This window comes from Manacus candei, unplaced genomic scaffold (genome assembly GCF_025592945.1).
Source record: "Manacus candei isolate 608988 ecotype Guabito, Panama unplaced genomic scaffold, ASM2559294v1 h1tg000007l, whole genome shotgun sequence".
NCBI lineage: Eukaryota > Metazoa > Chordata > Aves > Passeriformes > Pipridae > Manacus > Manacus candei.
In genome coordinates, this window is record NW_026138055.1 from 554451 (window position 1) to 569030 (window position 14580).

The following is a 14580-nucleotide window of genomic DNA, read 5'->3' on the forward strand; positions in this document are numbered from 1 at the left end:
TGTCAGTAAAAACCGTATTGCAAACACATCAAGTCTGGATCTCCAAAGCTTCAGTCTGTAATGACTGAGGGAGTTACAGGATTAAACATCCCTACCCCTGTAAAAAAAGTTACTTTCTGATACTTATTATCTTGTAGGAGAGATTTTCTACTGGAACTGCAGCAGATATACTGAATCTCAGGCTGCAGATGTGTTCTAGTACATCTGTTCTGGTTGTGGGTCCTTTGAAGACACAACAGAGAAAACCAGACAAGAGGCTTCCTGCTTTTTGAATAAAGGTGCTTTCCAGGAGCACACCTACAGAGATTCTGTCAAATTCCTTTTGTAGAGGAAGTCTCTGACCTTCCAGGTACCTCAGAAGCTGGAAAGGCCATCAAAGCTTACAACACAGCAAAGTCATTCCAGTCTTAAATTTGTGCTTTAGAAATAAAGCAAGTTAGAGGATTATGAACAGTTCTACTTAGACAAAGAAAAAAATCCAGATAAAAACTTGCTAGTTTGCAAACAATTTTTAAAACAAATGCCTCCATAATGTTCAAGTGCATTTCTACTTAATGCTGATGACAAAGTTAGTCTCACTAAATCATACAGGATGAATTGTGAGGTATGTTTTTCCTTAAGCAAAAGGCACATAATCTGTAATTCAGCAAATAGGGTGAAAGGACGAATTTTAGGTTCTAATTTCAGAATAGTTCAGGACTCCTACAATAGTCTTTGAGACTTCCTACTGCAGAAAATCCTTCTCAGACTGAACCATCACTTTTTAATGTGAGCCTTGTTATACTTGTAAATTGCTTGGCTGGACTGATAGTTAGGAAGTCCCATCTTATTGTCATCATATCACACAAGTTCTAGGAGAGCTTTTCACCTGGCTCTGAGATCTTCATATGGAGACTTGGAATCCATTCCCTGCACATGCACAAAGTGAACAAAAGCCATCCCATAAACCCACAGAATTTCCTTTGTTTTGCTATAGAACAGCACTTGCCCCTTCCCTTCCCCAAATCTAATATAGAAATGCCATCACCATTCATCTCTATAAAAATATGAAATTTCAGGAGGCAAAGTGACACAACAGAAAAAAATTATATCCTATTTGAAACACAATAAATAAATCCAACACTACAGCTTTACTAGGTTAGTGAATCTTTAATATATGAAGGCTGTGCAATACCTGGCAAATTTGTGCTGACTCAGAGCTAGAACTTTTCCTCTTATTTCTGAAACTATTTTACTCTTGTCTTCAGGACGACCGTGCTCCAGTACATGTTGGATAACGTAATTTCCATATTGATCCTGAAAATAAGATTACTTCAATTTTCTTTTGTGTTCATACCAACTAATAAATACAGCTTTTGTACATAAGCATAAAGTTTCAAATTACTATTTGAATAGATATAAGGAAAATACAATAATGTCAACATTACAGAAACAAAGTGATGCAAGAAATACTGCATCAAGGATTACTTCACGGATCACAAATGTTACATGAAAAATATAAATAATCTGTAAAACAAGTGTTTTGCTAGAGTACCTTTTATCCTCTTAAAGAAAGAAATCCTCAAATTTAGAGTCATGCTTTTTTAACAGCTGTAATATCTCCCTGAACTTGGGTTCCCCAAGACAGTTGTGTTTTAACTAGAGACTTGTATATGCAAGAAACCACTGAGAAATAAATTTGACTGTGAATATGTAGCAAAAGGCAATTCTTGCCTTTTTCTGGGTAGAAATTCCTACTGAACACAGGAACCCTTTCAGTATTTTGACAATGTATTGGTGTTTAGACATTATTAGAAGTTATCTGGAAAACATCAGAGTGAATCAAGACCAACTACAAAAAGGCAATCTTTGCAATAAAAATATGCTAATTCTGTGCATTTACAATGTATATTCGAAGCTACAGCCAAAAGTGCAAGAAAAAGGCTTTTTATATCTTCTTTGCCTCCCAACTTCCAAATTCATTTTCATTAAAACTATGGAAGGAAAGAAAAACAAAAAATCAATGTCTACAAAACTAAAAAGAGGCAAATGCATTTAGACTATTTCTTAAACTAGGACATAGGAATAAATTATGATAACAACAAAAAGCTCTAAAGTGCAGTAAGAAGTGAGTACACATGCACTAACCTGCACTAGCTGTTCTGTGTGTTGATGCAGTTCTTCTAAGATTGGCAAAGTCTGCTCAGCAGTGCAGTGCTCCAGAATACGCTGAATTACTCTACAACCGTATGGATGAGTTGAAAGTACAAACACCTTGAAATAGGATTGTAAATTGAAGTGAAGACAACTGAAGTTCACAGATATAGTAATATTACTGCAATCAAAATGGAACTGAAGATGTCAACTACTTCTATTAAAAAACATTTTGCCTGTCAAGACCATACATAATTCCATTTCCAGACAAAGTCAGGAAAAGATGAAAAAGCAGGTTTTTGTGTGTCAAGGACTCCAGTACCCATACAACCAAGAACTCAAGTGTTCATTATCATGTTTCTAGTCTACGTAGCTGCAAAGGAAAGCCTGGAAATATGACCCTTGGTTAAGCACTGTTCAACTTCCAAGCTTTGCTTTGAACTTTGTAGTTAATTTTCAAATTTTAAGATTTGGACAATTACAAAGACGAGTTCTGTTATGGTGGCTGATTTTCAACAATTTCACATTCCAGGATATACAGGCTCCCTGTTATAGATACAAAGTTTGTAAATAACTATTCAAAAGGTACAGCCAAAATCTTGCTTATTCTTTTTGCTTGCTTCTCCAGAAACTAGGTTTGTGTTTTGGGGATTAATTCAGAAGATTTAAGTGTTGGTCAGGACTGAACACAGAATCTTGTCTGATTAGACATCAACCCAAACGATGCAGGCAGGTGAAAACTGTTAGGTAACATGACTAAAGTGTGGCATTTTTCATTTGCTACTTTCATACTAGCTAATATTTTCTATATATAATTACTTGGAGCTTAGGATGAATGTTCAGTAAACAGTCACACTTCAGTCAATGGGCTCTATTTACAGTTTAGAAATTGCATCTCATGTACCTCATACACATTTTTTGATATAAAAAGCCCCGACCCAAAAACCTTGGTGTGCAATTTACTACTATGTACCACAGTAATTCAGTATTGCTGTTCTGTAAAATATCAAAGATATTGTAGATTTTATTAGGAAATACATTTGGTCATTCATTAAAGTAAAATTTAGTTCCACAGCCAAGTTAGTAAGATTTTTACGATTCTTCTCAAGACGATGAAAGTACATGCTTGTCTCAGAGTATTAAAATGTTATTTAGCTGCAGCATATTCACTAGCCTGCAGCACAGTATCCATCTTATATTAATAACTTTTTTGGAAACAAAACAAAAACCCCAATCTTAAGTAAACAAATACCACTCTCCTTCAGTCAACGTCAGCCCATATGTAGGGAACAGATCACTGTATTTCACGACAGTGTTTCCTTAACAACTGACATATGCAACATAAGCAACAGAAGAAGAGAATGGAATTTTTAATGAGATATTCTAGAGAGCACATACTTTACTATTATATCAAAAATGGCACTGTCAAAAGTAATGAAGGAAATCTGAAATGGTGTTATCACAAAACACAAACATAAAACCTGACCATACACCAAATCCCTTGTATGTATTTATATTACATTCACCAGGTGTATTTATAATATATCCAAACAGGTCTTTTTAGAGCCTCCTCTCCAACAGATTCATCTTTTCACAGTATGTTAACTGTCTCTTCAACAGCTTTTCCATTTTATCATCCCCATTTTCATCTTGCTTAAAACAAGCTGACTGCAAAGTGCCAAACACTATCTTGTATATGCAAATGATGGACAAGGCCCTGCAAATCTAAGCAACCCCGAGAAAAGGAAATGAACTGTTGACACTACCTGTCCTTTGAATGCATCAATGATGAACTGCAGGGACTGGGGCTGAACACACTCAATACATTTTTGTACAACATGGTTTCCATTTTGATCTTTCACGCATTTCAGAACATGGCCATCCAGCTCTTTCACCATTTCGTTCTGGGAAAAAAAAAAAAAAGATTATTCTTGTCTTTACAATGATTTTCCCCTCCTCCCCCCCAAAAGGGGGAAAAAATTTCATTTCATCCTAACTCAAATCTTCATTATTCACTGGTGTTAATTGTGTGTCTCAGTATTTTCACTTAAACAACTATTTTAGTGCCCTAGGGCATTTCATGATGAAAGGATTAATTACTTAAACAATTAAAATAAACAATTTAAGCAAGTAAGAAAATGGATACACTAAAAAAAAATATAAATAAAATAAAAAAGTATTGCTCTAACTTACAATTACCTGCTGGTCAGGTGAGATTGACTCGAGTGCTTTCTGAATAACACGACAACCATACATCTGGAGGGCTAATGGCAGAACATGACCACGAATGCGTGTTGCTAGGGCTAACTTTTGATCCAGGCTTCCAAACTAAAAGAAAATAAATATGCAGTTAAACAAATGAAGACATATTGCAGCATGCTGGAATTTATATGTCAGAGTAAGTATTTTCACAAGGTATTACATGATGGTAGTACAATTTTGTTTGTAATACTTCAATGATTTTTCATTTTGTATTTTTGTGGGTATATTTATCAGAATCTTTTCTAAATGCAACATTTTCTAATATTCCACATTCAGTCACATACCTGCTATCAAATGCATGACCTTGAAAGACAACAGAAGAAATCGAAATAGTTTATACTTGTCTGTATGTAGCAATATTTAAATGTAATAAACCACTTATTCAGACAAATTATACCAGGAAAATTTATTACAGGTCACTATAATGTATGAATCCAAATCAGATTTTCTCTGATATCTCAAACTTGTACTGGCCAGCATATCTCACATCTTGCACAGCACCCAAGCTTACAGTACACATTTGTATACAGTAACAGGAGGGGACAGGGGAGTGAGGGGAGGTATGTCAACTCCTGGAGTAGATTCTTGGTAACTTCATTCATATCTTTCTTGAACAATGATTCTTAGCAGGGGCACTTTGGGAAATTTAGGAAACTTGGGTTTTGCAGAGCAAAATCAAAACAGTTTTATACAATAGCTGTGTTAAGAGTATGACTCAACCAATGTTTCTCACCAGTAGCTGATTCCTGTCTTTATTATCCCGTTCATGGCGCTACTGCAACTTCTGTGCTGCTCCACACTGAGCAGAGTAGAAGTCAAGCTTCATAACTAATACACATATCCCTGTCCCCAGATCCCCACACAAGCTCCTCAGTTGGCACAGTACAAGAGAGGACACAGAAGTGATCACTTGGACAACCAGCTGGTAGCAGCAGCCAAGTTCACACAGCATTGCTGAGAACTGTCGAACTCCACACCTGTAGTGAGCTCCGAAGAAAGCTCAAACAACTTCACCCGCCTACCTAAACAGGGAACTAAGGTCCCTTTCTACATGTAAGGCCAAGTGCACTCTTTTCTTGAGTACTGTTCCTCAGAATTAAGATGAGAACACTTCACTGGCAATAATTATCTATGTATCCATCTAACTTAATATTATGGAAAAAAACAGTAACTGATGACCCTTGAGCAAGATTAAGATCTTACATACCACACATCAGTGACACTTGTTAGAAGATATTTTGATTTGTAAAAGGAAAAAAAATATAAAAAGAGTGAGCACATTGTTTCATAGACTACTCACTAAAAACTACGTTCTTGTTTACAGTAACTGTCTTATTTCTTACTGGACATTTTCCAGCTTCACCTTCTATCCACTAAGACACTTTAATATGATCCTTGATTTAAAGAACACTATGCTAGATACATTTCCTACATATAACTTTTTCCAGGACATGGGTATTGCTTTTTCTTCTCTGTGCAAGACAAATTCTTTGATAAGGCTTTTTTTTATCTACCACAGTTTTTAACACAAAACAAAGCTGTTTTAAATAGTATTTGTTGTAATATTGGATGAATCTTTGGACACCCCTTACTCAAAATTCTTCCACCTCAATATATTTTGAGTTTCCTCATATACAGCACCAGATGAAATTCACACAGCTATTTGAATGCAAGAGCATTTTCCAGACCCACTCTATACCATGATGCAATAATCAATAAAAAGTATCTTTCAAATATTTATGTTCCCTTTCATCTGCTGAAAGTCTCTGTAAGTTATGCTAAAAGGCTTGCAAAGCCTGAGTGTGCAGCCTGTACTTTCAACAGTGTTCACCAACAAATCCAGTGTAAAGAGAAACTGTGCCCATTATCACAAAAAGTAGGAGATACAGAACAGAAAAACACGTGCAGTGTTATACACTCAGGTTCCATGGAAGTCCAGTAGAATTCTGCTATGATGTTATGACAAAACCAGTTAAATTTCATCAGATTTACAGCATTTTGTTTGCATTTCCATCCATACACTTAGTGCTGTGCTTACCTCAAAGAACTTCTGTATTACATAGTTTCCAAACACATCAGTCATCAACTGATATGCTGCTTGCAAGATCTCATTAAATACCATCTGGCGCTCAGCTGGAGTAGCTCGCTCCAGCTTCTGCTGTATAAATCTAAGTGCAAAAATAGTACATTATGCTTTATATCAACAACAGGAAAACCTCTCAAACACTGTTTCAATGAGACACCTCAAAACTCTAAAGAAAGCATTCAACATTTACAAAATTTATTAAAATGAAAGTAGTGCCTTTGCATATAAAAGGATACATTTCAGTAGAATTAAGACTTAAAACCTTTCATTTGAAAAGGATTAAAGATGAAAAGAATAACAACAACTAAGTACCTGATGATGTACTGATGAAAAATAGTTTTGCATTCCAGATGCAACATACTTTGTTTTCTTAATCAACACCTTTTTGGTACCTAAATGCTAGAGTTTACAAGTCTAGTTATGAGGCTATTTCTACACTGAGAACTTCTATAGGCAGCTAAATTAATACTACTTTTATAATGAAATTTCCTAGAGAAGAAAAAGGTCATCATAAGAGCATGTGCTCCAACTAATGGCACGCTTTGAATTAAGATGACTAGCAGCTCATTCAAACGTTCGATGCTAATAAAACAGTATCAAAGCAGTAAAATATTATTAAGTCATTGACTGTACTATAATAATTACCTAGAACCATGCTGGTCTTGGGAAAATTCAACAATATGTCCGACAAGGTCCCTTAGTTGAAGATTAGGGAAACGGTTGTTTCTGAAATCTTCCAGCAGTCGGCTACGTCCAGAAGGCATAATGTCAGACCTACTGTAACGGAGGCGCGAAGGAGGGAAGAGCTGACTGGTGGAGCTAAAGAGACTGGAGGTACTTGCTGCACTGCGATACTTTGCTTCGGCTCCGGGTGCTGCAGAAATATAGCGACCACTACCATTTGTCAGTCCTCCTACAAGGAAGCAGCTCTGTCAGTAAAGGCCGTGAGGAAAATAAGCAACAGCAAAACCAGCAAGTGTACTAGAACTACGGGTACACCCTGGAGCCAGAGAAAACAACAGTGCTGTCTCATTATTGGCATTTACCTCATTACGGTTGGAGGAGTTAGATAGTTTTATCTTCCAATAAATAAAACCATTCTCCTCCTCATTTTTATTTTATGTGAAGGGCACCAGGAAAAGAAATGTCATTAGAAGAATGTATCAAAGCAGGTAAAGTGAGCACCCACTCAGGTTTACAGAAACTTTTAGAATTGCGTGGGTCTTAAGCTTAGTGGGCAGATTTGCACTCCACAAGTCATACTGGCTTATACCCTTGTTAGTAGTCTTGAAGTTAGCCAATTGTTTCAAAATAGACCATGAAATCTGAACTACCCTTCAGTCCCTACTGAGGTACCTTTGCAAATTACAGCGTGTAAAGGCATTTTTGGGGAGGCACGTGTGGTGCCTCTTGTCATGCTGTACCTGTCCTGCAGGATATTTGACGACTTTAGCATCCCAGGCTTTTAACCTGATACCTCTTGTAAGCACTAAATATGTCAAATTTCAAACCAGGTAACTCAGAATGTTCTACTTAATTCTAAACCAACTACAGCTATATCAAACTGAAGCTCCTTTCCTTGATGCACAAACACTCATCACTCACACTACACTTCATCCTTCCTTACTTTCGAAGAACTGAATTGCTTTCCTATGTCTGGGTCCTACTCCTTTTTGCTAGTGATTCCACCCACAGCTCATCACCTCAAGGTCCTGTGCATTTCTCCTCTCTCTGGTCAGTTTGTGTCAATCTGAACTCCTCCAGTAGGCCTCTCCCCTCCACTTTACAACAAGCAGGAAGAACCACACAAAGTATCTTTCCCAACTGCAGTTTGACTTTCTAAAGGGAAACTCTTACTATACTGCAAGCAGAAATAGTCAGACAATTGCCACCTAGAAACCTCAACTCTACTACTAAAACCAAACTAAATAAATAAAAAATCAAACCCAAAAACTCCCCTAAAAGTACTGAGCATGAACTGGAAAAGGAAAGAATTTGTTTCCTGTCTGGAAAGTGACATAGTAACTGAAGCCCTTTCAAAGTCAACAGAATAAATATTGACATTTGAATTTAAAACAAATTGCAGTATGTGCTGTTTGAATGGTGCTCTATTACAAACTTAATTTAAAAAAAAAGGAAAAAAAAGAAAAATAAAAAAGGAAAAAAATTTAAAAAAAAATAAAAAGAAAACAGCTGACAGTGCCCCAGCCAAGCCTTCTTTTAGTTCCAAGTATTTATAAGGCCAGGCAACAACAGTGTTATGGTGGACTGGTAATGTATTAATGGTAAAGTTATCTTTTTCAAAAGATCAAATTGCAATACCAGAATCTGAGACGTTAGTGCTCTGCAAGACATATCAAGCATCACATTTATTGCACTGTATGGTATTATGCCCTAAAATAGGAACAATTAGTATTTATTTTACGATTAGTTTTCAAAATTTAGTGATAAGCATCAGTGAATATTTTATGCCCCACAATACCTTTTAAAAACCACTACATTTTCTTTTAAATTAAAGCCTCTTAATTCTTTTCAGCTAGAAAAATCAGAAACTATCATTTTTAGTTTCCATTGACAACACTATTTCCAGAAAAGAGGTGACAGCAACATGGTACTAACAAACAAAAGGAAAAAAGAAACCCAACATTCTGCAGGTGAAGCAGTATGAAGAGTGATGCTCTACAGTCATTTCTGTTCTAGGAAAGGCCTTCCAAGGAACAAAAAGTTATGCAGTTGAAATTATGGTATTTCTCATCTAGACTATGTAAATATAAGAATGCAATCCTGGCTTCCCTGTAAGTGCTGTGCAGTAACACTATTTAATATCACGAGAGGGTACCAAAGCCCATTTGAAAGGAAGTTAAAGGCTACTCCTCTGTTGTAGCATCTCTATCGCTCCACTCATCACATGCTCAATTCTGTGCCAGAAACTAACAGGGCAGTTTTGATCATATGCTCACAATCAGCATACAGTTATAGAATTGATCATGTGAATCAGGAATTGTTTCAGCTTTTTTTTTACCTGAGCCTTCATGTCTGTATAAATTAAAAGTGACAATTTACCCAGCGACTAAACCAGAAACTAAGAAACTTGGTAGCTTTTAACAAATATGCTATGTATGTATAGTATACAATACATTTCACACTCAGGATTATCAAGCCTTTTTTCAGTCTAATTTGGGAACCATCACCTTTTAAGACTTGTAAGACGACTATGCTGCAACTGGGAGGCTCCTGTCTCGCCTGTGAAACTATTTCAGACAATCACATTAAGCAGGACCATTATACAAGAAGGCTGAAAGCATACCCACTGTGCCTACAAGAACCTGTCATACCCAAAAGCACACAGAAAGCTTAACCTTGTAAAATACTGGACACTATTACAAAAAAAGAGTAATCTAATAAGTAATTAGCTTTTCTTCTCATGTAACTTTTCACATTACAGGAATGTTATGGCTCAGTGTCAACTTTGCAGATTTGAAAAACAATAAAACCCCCAAAATAAAAGCATATTGTCAGAGGTACTTATTACATGTAGACATACGTGTGTGTACAATGGCATATTTTCTTATTATTTTCTTAGTCCAAAATCCCCAAAGCATTAGTGTGGACATTACAGATACCTGGTCTCCTTCCTGAAAACAGTGTCAACAGCTTAGAAAAAAAACGCCTGAAACCTGAATTCTAGTTATCCAAATCCTTCTGGTTAGCCTGCAGCATCCACATGCTCTTCAAGAACTCGGGACACTTGTTTTACAGATTCTGATTTTAAACTAGGAACTAGGTCTTATAAGGTACTTGGGGAACATACCCTACTGAATAAAGCATTAAAAAATTTAAATACTTATTAAGCATCAGTATAGCCACACAATTCCAAACTCTTGGGGAATGAAGTGTGCAGTTCATTCTTCACATAATCATTTAGCCATCACTTCTGGTCTCATAAAACAAAGATGCACTGAATAATATTAAGTTGTTTTACAGTTTAATTGAACCTAAATCCCTGTGGCTAGTCCATAGAGAAGGCACAGAGATATAAAGGGGATACAGATCATCTAAACCAGCATCTTACTAAGCTTTAAAAACACAAAGCATGTAAAATTATTAACTCCTTAACACAGATAGCGTATTTAATGTTAAGGAGAACATGAAAAAAATATTAAAAACTAGATTTAGGCACATTTATTTTGATAGCATTAGTCTGTTAGTACTTATCAAAGTGTTTTTTAATTTGTTTCTACTTAAGACAGAAACCAGATCTACCGCACAGTAACTGTTTTTACAGTATTTACTGTGTCAGCAGTATTTTCTAGTAACATTCCATAAGGTATTTGTTCATTTGTAAACAAGTAGCTTCATCTCATCCTCAGCTTAAAGTTTCATCTTCATATGGAAAACAGAATTGCACATATCTATGTACACGTTGTGTATACTTTAGGAATGGATGGAAGTGTTTATTATGCCTGTTTTACTGCAGCCCTACAGAGTAGGTACAACAGCAGAGGCCAAGCAAAGCTCCCCATTCTGCCTCGGCCAAGCAGCCTTTACTCTTACCCACAATGACCACCTCTGAAGATAAAACAACACCAATCCAAACTACTAACAAGTTTGGCTTGCAACACAGAAAATAATTACCTCAAAAAGCCCAGAATTTAAAAATCCTTCTCTACACTAATGCTGCAATGTACCATTAGAGTAAGCACTACCAACCTAAAAGGATTTTTATGACATAGGAAAAACACTTCCTCTTGCAGTTCTTTGTCCCTGGGAGTGAAAGGGTAGTTCAAATTCATGACCTTACTGCTCCAACTGATTACAGTAAAGAAGCAGTTACAGACAACTGACAAATCCCTTCAAATATAGGAAAACTGACACTAGCACAAAGTCATTAGCACATTCCTATTTTAGGATATTGGATAAAAGTTGGTGAGAAGAGATGAAAACAGTAAAATATCATTAATTTCTTGTAAAAGGGAAATTGGTCTTTTAAGCTACAAATTGCAGCAGTGTCTGACAAAGGGGTTATAAAATCATGCACCCTTTCCCAGTATTGTGCTCTAGATTCTGGTGGCTGAAACAGGAGCAACCGAGTTTGATGCCCATTTTAAAACAGGAGTTAAACTTAGCTGAACCTGTTGATACAAGCAGGCAGGACAAGTTTTGAAGGTGGAGGGAGAGCTGTGTTTGACAGGCATTATCAGAATACCAATGGAAACTGCATGCAGACATGAACTTACAATGTTGTTCTACTCTGAAAAGTGACTACATGACAATTGTATCCTTCTTAAAATACACTGCCGCTGTTTGATTTCAGGTATAACTTCTCATTTGGTGAGAAAACTTTGATTATTTTTTTTTTTAATTTTTTATATGTGAGAACAAAATACATGCTTCCAAGAGTGGTTGATGAACAAACCAGAATAAATGTAACAGGACAGACAATTAACTGCAGAAATAAGTCTTTAACTCTGACATGGTGCACCTTGGATATAACTGCAAAAATATGACAGAGGGTAGAGGTGCAGGAAAGGTTAAAAAAATTACTGCGTCTTTTGTGAAAGCAAATATCCAAACTACCTCCATTTCCAAATTTCAGATTGATTTGGTAACGTAGCAAGAAGTTTACCAGTAATCAAGGTCCACTTCACTTGGCAGATGAAGAGGACACATGGAAGCCAACGAGATTGTGTCAATTTTCAGAGTACAACTGTATATTCTGGCCATTACACACTGATCTAGTACATGATTTTAACAAACTATTAGGCTTGGTTCACACTGCCAAACAGTTTGAAATGGGTCGAAGTCAGTATTTAACAATTTCTGCTGATAGAGGCAATCCTCTATACTGATCACAGCTTATTTTCTCAGAACTGAAAAAAAGTCTTTTAACATTTATCAAATGTGAAACAACACAAAACTTTGAATGTTTTAAATTTTAGATAATGCCTTCCAAAATTTGATTTAAGTATAGTTTTCAGCAATATGAAAACTATTGTGAGAGTACTTTGAAAAGAAAGAAAGAAAAAGATTTCCATGATAACCCCATTGTCAGATGTTCAGAACTTTCTCAAAAGCCTCCATTTGGGCTGAAACTTTCCATGCTTGGTCTCAGCCCAAAGGTGCACTTTGTAGACCTGAAAAAGGAAAAAAGGTAAGTAAAAAAAAATAAAATGTGCTGAAACATCCCCTTGCCCAGTTTTAGTTTGGGTATTCAGCACTTAACCATGAAGGTGATACTGAACTGTAAATGTAATATATTTTAATTATTTAACCTCGTTATACAAATCACTCACACATTTCTCACTTAAAGGGTATCCTGGTAGACACTTCTGAAAATTTTTTCCTGTTTTATTTGCAGTAGGAGAAGTATAGGAAATTAAGTTGCCTATTGCAAGCATAGAACTGTGCCCTGAACAGTAACTGGAGCAACAGGCAACTCAATCTTGAATTACATCCAGTTTCACTGTATGATTTTAGCATCCAAATTAAATGACCAAAAATATTCGCAGTAAAAAAAGAAAAAATTTATCAGGTAACCTCAGGTTAGAGGCATTATTTTCTAAATATACTCTAGACTGTGGTGGGTTTTTTTTAGATTTTTAATTTTATTATATTTTTAATTTTTTTAGAGAAAGGTTGAGCTCCCATGTCATCTACGTAGCCAAAAAAATTTCTAAGAGATTATTATCAGCATTCCTTTAAAAATAGATCTGATAACAGAGAGCCACCACTGACAATGCCTTTTTTACTTCTTTCACAAATGCCTTTTTTTTTTTAATTCCACCAGCCTGGTGATAAACTGTCTTCCTGCCCAACCATCTGGGCCATGAGTTGTAGGCTGACTGATTCAAAAATCACCTTTCAACACATTTTACATTGAGAGCACCACTCACTCTTCTACTTTGTCATGGTAAGGGGCACTAGTGAAAGTCACTTCACTGTTAAACATATCATCTTAAAATGTCTTTAAAGTGGTAACACACTGAAGGAGAAACAAAATTAATGCACCTTTGCTTGTCATATTGTGGAAACATAACAGAAAAAGCACCAATAATTCTTACTGGGCTCTCTATCGGGATTCTGCAAGGGAAGAAAAATCAGTTGTTGGCCCAATACTGCCAAAAGCTGAGTGCTCTCCACTGTCAAATCAATGAGCATTTGAGCGTGCTCTTCACCTTTCTTCATTACAAAACTGTTTAACAGCAAAGGTAATGTGACATCTCTTATGCAACATATATTTTACACATAGAAATACATACACACATACAAACAAAAAGTGTTTTTTTGGTTTTTTGTTTTTGTTTTTTTTACCTAAATGCAAACTGGATGAGGATCCATGTGATGAAAGTGATGGCGGTGGCGTAAGTGAATGTCCTGGCGTTTGGCTTGGCAGAGGCATGCCTATTGGACTTGGAGAGGAGGAAAATCCCAGACTATTGTAAAATGGCTGCCCTATGGGTGCTAGGCTGCTACTAGATCTTTTGTACAAGTCAGAGCTAGTAGATAGAGAATCTCTCCTTGTGGCACTACTACTTGCAGAACTGCCAACTGAAGAAGAAATAAAAAGACCCTAATTACACAGTGTCAACTGAATAAAACCTATCCCCAACTACAGCTGGGCAACAACAGATGCGATCACAATAATTACAGCAATCGTTATGACAAAGACAATTACTGTGATAACCACACATGCTTTTAAGTAAATCTAAGTGGGTATAAACACACCACTGGCAAGTAATTTCACCAATGTCCACGTCTTTCAACATTTCATACTAGACTTCTCACAGTAATATTGCAGTACTCTGTTTTAACTGCCTGGCTTCAGGCTTCGGGAGACATATGGAATTTGTAAGATTAGATTACACTGTCACTTTATAGAATAAATGATTCTAAAAATATTTCCACGAAATTCTTTGATAAAACTTTTTCCATCATAAATTATTAGTCAGACAGTGATACTCATTTCAGGAAAAAGTCTAGAGGCAATTACTTGTTGTTTAAGGGTTCACAGAATGATCTATGTTGCTGTTCAGCTGTTTCTGAACTTCCTCTTGTTTGTGAACCCCTCACCTGTAGGAAAAAAATGACTACTTAAAATT

At 36.1% G+C, this 14580-nt stretch overlaps 1 protein-coding gene across 8 annotated transcripts in view; it reads right to left on the minus strand.

Annotated features, from left to right (window-relative positions):
* Positions 1 to 14580, minus strand: part of PUM2 (pumilio RNA binding family member 2) — a 71774-nt gene that overhangs the window by 3939 nt on the left and 53255 nt on the right. For 4 of the 8 annotated variants that reach the window (XM_051810094.1, XM_051810086.1, XM_051810076.1 and 1 more), the window contains exons 13-19: positions 13793 to 14029; positions 7127 to 7394; positions 6434 to 6563; positions 4327 to 4461; positions 3900 to 4037; positions 2128 to 2253; positions 1175 to 1296 (exon numbers count right to left, since the gene is read on the minus strand). In XM_051810094.1, the coding sequence (XP_051666054.1) occupies positions 1175 to 1296; positions 2128 to 2253; positions 3900 to 4037; positions 4327 to 4461; positions 6434 to 6563; positions 7127 to 7394; positions 13793 to 14029 (1156 nt within the window). The remainder of the gene's footprint in view (positions 1 to 1174; positions 1297 to 2127; positions 2254 to 3899; positions 4038 to 4326; positions 4462 to 6433; positions 6564 to 7126; positions 7395 to 13792; positions 14030 to 14580) is intronic. The other 4 variants (XM_051810090.1, XM_051810091.1, XM_051810116.1 and 1 more) reach the window with 3 other exon arrangements.